General features: G+C 38.2%; 1 protein-coding gene across 5 annotated transcripts; it reads left to right on the forward strand.

Moving 5' to 3' along the window:
- Positions 1–1,258: 1,258 nt before the first annotated feature.
- Positions 1,259–4,810, forward strand: LOC131003318 (uncharacterized). 5 transcript variants are annotated; one of them, XM_057929833.1, is made up of 5 exons: positions 1,259–1,524; positions 3,166–3,760; positions 3,839–3,943; positions 4,123–4,199; positions 4,441–4,810. In XM_057929833.1, exons 2-5 carry the CDS (start codon positions 3,714–3,716, stop codon positions 4,578–4,580), a joined length of 369 nt encoding a protein of 122 aa, XP_057785816.1. In that variant the 5' UTR covers positions 1,259–1,524; positions 3,166–3,713; the 3' UTR covers positions 4,581–4,810. The 5 variants fall into 5 exon arrangements, with proteins under 5 accessions (XP_057785816.1, XP_057785817.1, XP_057785818.1 ...); XM_057929834.1 differs by having other exon boundaries at positions 3,675–3,760; XM_057929835.1 differs by having other exon boundaries at positions 3,680–3,760.
- Positions 4,811–5,190: the final 380 nt, after the last annotated feature.

Consider the following 5,190-nt stretch of genomic DNA (forward strand, 5'->3'; position numbering starts at 1 on the left):
TGCTATGATCTTCCCGGCTGGGGATCGATGGAAGTTTGGAGATCACTTGCTCTGCAATCAGCATGTCCCTGATCGGATTTTCTGGCCGGCGGCAAAGTTTGGATGCTACACGGTGAAATCTGGCTATCATATTGCATGCATGCTTAAACAACGCTCTGACCCGGCGTCGTCTTGCTCGGATGACGCCTTGTGGAATTGGGTTTGGAAGATGGATGTTATCCCGAAAGTCAAATTATTTATGTGGAAATGCTTGAGCGGGGCCATCCCGACGACTACTTCTCTCCGCCAACGATCCATTAGTATTGATCCGATCTGCCAAAGATGTGGTATTCATGCAGAAACTTTGGAACATGCACTTCGAGATTGCCCGTGGGCTCAGTTTCTCTGGGCTGCTTCGCCTCTTCGCCTTCAGCCTCTACCTGATTCGGCGTTGTGCTCCATCAAAGATTGGTTCGACTTCTTCCGTGAGAATCATCCTAAAGAACCCCAAAATCTCTTTGTCGTCCTCTGCTGGACTGTGTGGTATGCTAGAAACTTGAGAACTTTCCAAGATAAAACTCTTAGCCATCAAGATTGCTTCTCGATCGCGCAGCATTCAATGTGGAGCAAAACCGTGAGTATTCCACAGGCCCGGGTCTCTCGTGCCCCCTCTTTGAGGTGTGAGGAAAACCAGTGGAAGGTGAGCTGTGATGCCGCTTTTGCTAGAGGTGTGGGTGTGGGTTTGGCAGCTGTGCTTACGGATGCGGCCGGTGTGGTTTCTGGATGCCGGTTCGGGTTTGTGGAAGGAGCGTTTACGACTGAAGAAGGGGTGGGCTTGGCTGTTGCGGAAGGTCTGCGCCTATGCAAAGAGTGGAGGAAAGAGGATGTTATTGTAGAAATGGACTGCCAGAACCTCTTTTGGAAGCTCACCAACTCTTCTACTGACTTCTCTTATGTGGGTGCTGCTCTGTGGGATATTTGTGCGATTGCTACTAGCTTTCGTCGTGTTTTCTACAGCTGGACTCCCAGGGAGGGTAATAGTATTGCTAATAAGTTAGCTAAGCATGCTACTGTTTTGCGCAATGTTTCTTTCTTTACTGGTGTTGTCCCCAGTACTCTTGTTGACTCTCTTGCTTGATTTATAAAGTGCTGGCTTTGTTCTCAAAAAACAAAAAAAAAAAATGACAAGGGGGATGTATATTAAATGGGAGGGAGGAGTATTACTGAAAAAAAAACTAAAAATATATAAAAAATAATTCTAAACTTAAATATTTCATATGTTAAAAAAAGAAAAAGAAAAAAAAAAAAACATGTTCCTTGATGTTGTTCTCTCTCACACCCCAAGGTCCCCAACCCAAAAAACCCTTTTCTTCTTCCCCCTAAAACCCTTATTCCTGAAATCCCCAAATTTACATCGAGAAGATTCCATCTCCTACGACGATATTGTGCAGCCATAACTCAAGTCGCCGAAAGTTTATTCATTTGCAGTCCAGGAGAAGAGAGGGGCAAACGTGCAGTTAGACGCCATTTACTCGTTTAATCCTGGTTAGACTTCTCCCCCTCTCTAGAAATTTCAAAAATAATTAAGGTTTCCGGTGGTCTCAGTTTCATTGACTGCCATTTTGCTATATATATATATATTTTTTTGGTGTTTTCTATTGCTAGACGATATTGGGTATTTGATTTCTACGTAGAACAAAACATGACGACGGTTTGATTTTGTTTCGAATTTCCTGATATTCATTGTTGATGAGAACGCGCATTTAAATGTGGTTTTTTGTTTGTTGTAGCTTAACCTGTTTTGAGACTCGGATTATTGCCATAGTTCTGTTTTGATAGACCAAGTTATTCGGTGAAGTAGATTCCGTCAAAATCAATCTAATGAATTTTTACAATGTTTTTACCTGTTTTCTACTATGAATTCAACTCCTTTAATCTCTCCATCAGATTGTTTTCCCGAGTCTACTAGGCAGAATTTCGGATATTTTCCCAGTTGTAAATCAAATATTATTTCTGCTTTGAGTTCTTATGTATTGATCAACCAACACTTTTAATTGTCGCTGCTTCGAGTTCTACCATCTCTAGGTAATAAAACTTGTTTGCATCTTGCATCCCTATCTGATAAGTATTATTGGAGTTCATTTTGAACTTAATTTATTAGACTTTATTGGAATGACATGAGCATCTTTCTATGAGCGAAAACCGTTGTCTTGTGGTAGCCAACATTGAGAACAGTTATCTATGAGCGAAAGCCGTTTTTGTTGGTGTCTACATCAAAGGCTGCCTATGAGCGCCTTTTTTCAGACACTATTGGATGACAATAAGCCGTTGTCGTAGCCTTTTTTCTTGTAGTGGTTTTTATTTTTTACTATATTAATTGATGAAGCTGAAATCAACGATATTTCAATCACAATATTTTCCACCATATCATCTAGTTCACAAGAAAGCATTTTATGCTTCTGTTCATAATGTCCAAAAATATATAAAAGTTCTTCATCTTGTGACAAGTTAGGGGAACAAAAAGTACTCTTTTAATTTACAAAGCATATAAAAAATATTAGGAAATATCGCTTCTTTTTTACATGATATAACAATAAGTAAATTAGATAAAATACCATGAATGACAATTCAGCTTTAACCAAATATGGAAACCCAAATGGAAAGAAATGAATTAACTTCAATGCTTGGAGAGTTTGCGTACATATGTATACATAATACATATAGTCATATACATCTTTGTAATACTTGAGACTTCTATCATACCTGCTCTCTCTCTTACCACTTGATTTTTTAACCTTTACCGCCCATAACCCCAAAGTCGTCACTTGCCAGCGCTTTCCGGAGTAACTAGTTATTTATTAAAAGAAAGAAGAAAAATGAAGATAAAAGAGAGATAAAACACCCATCATTTTTTTATCCTTCTTGAGCCCTAATTCCCCTTCTCGTCTGCATCTTCAATTCCAGAGTTTGGGGACACAGCAGCAGATTCAAGAAAAGGTATTTGTGGAAGATGATTTCACCTTACATTTCTTTTTTATGGTGAAGATATTGAATGAATTTTGTTGGTGGAATTACTGCAATCGATGTTTATGCGTAAATTGCTGAAATCACGTTTGAAATTTTGAAATTGACGCTTATTCAAATTTGCCTGCATCTCTTGATTCCTACATTCTCGCATCGCCTCAGTGCCTCGAGGCGGCCGCCTTTCGCCGACGAGGCGTGCATACACGAAAATCTTACAGAGGCGCACATATTGGTGCTCTTCAGCGTTGAGTTGCCTTGAGGCGGCCTCAAGGTGTCCACCTCCAGCGATTTTCACAACATTGGCTTTGTCATCTCTGATTTCTAGAGAGAAACTTATTGGGAGATGAAGAAAGAATTTGTTTGACGCTTCACTCAGTCAATAATATGATTTTAATTATATGCTCTTCTCTATTTTCTTACACAATTGAAAAATCTGTTCTGTCTTCTGAAAGCCTGAAAGTAGATTGTAATATATTTTAAAATACATATTTTCCTCCGCAAACCAATAAATATCACGCATTGATGTGTAAAAGACATTTCATGGTCACCTTCATGGTCTGTAATGATGAAAATAATCACAAATAATTGGTGCTATGTAGGTGTAGGTGATATAGTTTATGATATTTCCTGATAAATGCTTGGGGTGAAACCCTTATTCTGGTGTTTGAAAGGTCAGTTTCATTTGGAGACTTTGATGAGGAAAAAGAAGGATGGAAAATGTGATCTCCTATGCATCTAGTCCAAACCTTGTCGTGAAGTTCAGTCACTGGAAAATCTGTTTTAGTCGGCTATCTCTCCAGTGCTAAATGGTTTATCTTTTGCTATCCTTTTCCAGTGTCATGGAGCACGGGTCGATCCAGGATCAATCACAAGCAACATTCTCGTTGACAGATGAAGACCATACTCTAGCAAACTCAGTTAGATATATTCTTAATCAAGAGTAAGTTTTACCACTCTTGTAATCTGGAATGCGAGTGAGGGGGTGTAGTGGTGAATGCATTCTTCATACAGGCATAACCAGTCTTTTGTAATAAAATGATCATGTTTGGCGTCAACTGTTATTTTCCTTATTCATTATCGGGGTCAGAGCACACTAACGAGGAATAAATGTCCTTGCAGCCCAAGAGTAACATTTTGCGGTTACAGCATACCACACCCTTCCGATGCTCGGGTGAACATAAGAGTGCAGACTACTGGTAAAGTTTGTTAACCTTTCTTGGGAACGATATGCCAATTCAGCTAGTATAACAAACAAATGTGAAATCTCCCTTGCTTAATGCTACGAGAATGGACAAGTAACTTGCATTTATGTTCATAATGATTTAGAACTTCTCTTTTCTATGTTCAAATTAATAGGCAACTTCCACACATCTATCCAAGCAAACATATTCTCTTCCTTTGTGTGTGAATATTCCCATTTTTGCACAATGACTGCAGGTGACCCAGCACGCGAGGTATTGAAAGATTCGTGCCAGGATCTAATGCTAGTATGCAAGCATGTTACGAGCACCTTTGATCAGGCTGTTATGGAGTTCAAGAGTAAGCAAGGCATAGAATCCATGAATATTACACCCTAATATAAATGGTGCCCTTTTAAATTTAAGCCATATTTCTATGTAGAAGAAGTTATCATATATGAGAAATCTTAAGCCATTTATCAGTGTTTTGGTTTCTGTTGTTTCGTGTTGCTACCTTTTTGTAGTTATTTCTAACTCTTCATGTTAGATGGAGGTCATTTCGGCAAACAAATATTAATTGATCCAAAATCATTGCACCAGATGATATGTGATATTGAAGTTTACAACTATTACTAAGTTTTAGTATTTTGATTTTTGAGGGGTTGAAGTTGTAGTTCAACAACAAACTCATTAAGTTAAACAAATTCAATTCGTTCGAAATTTGAAGAGGACCAATGGTTTTTCAACTTTGTTATTGCAGTGTGTATAATTATTACTAGTGTATGTAAACACTGAGATTATGTAAGATGTACGTATTTTCATGACCGTTTTTAAAATTTAAGCATACCTTTTTAAATTTTGCAATTCTAGTAATTAATCTGTTGCAATTTATTACAGTTCCATGCTTGTCTTCTGACTTGGACGAAATCAAAGTGAAGTCTCTATGTATTAATCTGACATGTGTTGGGTAAAATGTCATGCTTTCATTCGTTATATAAAATTAACCATA

The sequence above is a fragment of the Salvia miltiorrhiza genome, unplaced genomic scaffold (genome assembly GCF_028751815.1).
Source record: "Salvia miltiorrhiza cultivar Shanhuang (shh) unplaced genomic scaffold, IMPLAD_Smil_shh original_scaffold_190, whole genome shotgun sequence".
NCBI lineage: Eukaryota > Viridiplantae > Streptophyta > Magnoliopsida > Lamiales > Lamiaceae > Salvia > Salvia miltiorrhiza.

Bases quoted from the DNA above. Each gene is read 5' to 3' on its own strand.
- LOC131003318 (XM_057929833.1), top strand. From the start codon at position 3,714: ATGGAAAATGTGATCTCCTATGCATCTAGTCCAAACCTTGTCGTGAA. The intron at 3,944-4,122 runs GTAAGTTTTACC...ATGTCCTTGCAG, and splicing joins AGATATATTCTTAATCAAGA to CCCAAGAGTAACATTTTGCG. The intron at 4,200-4,440 runs GTAAAGTTTGTT...CAATGACTGCAG, and splicing joins CATAAGAGTGCAGACTACTG to GTGACCCAGCACGCGAGGTA.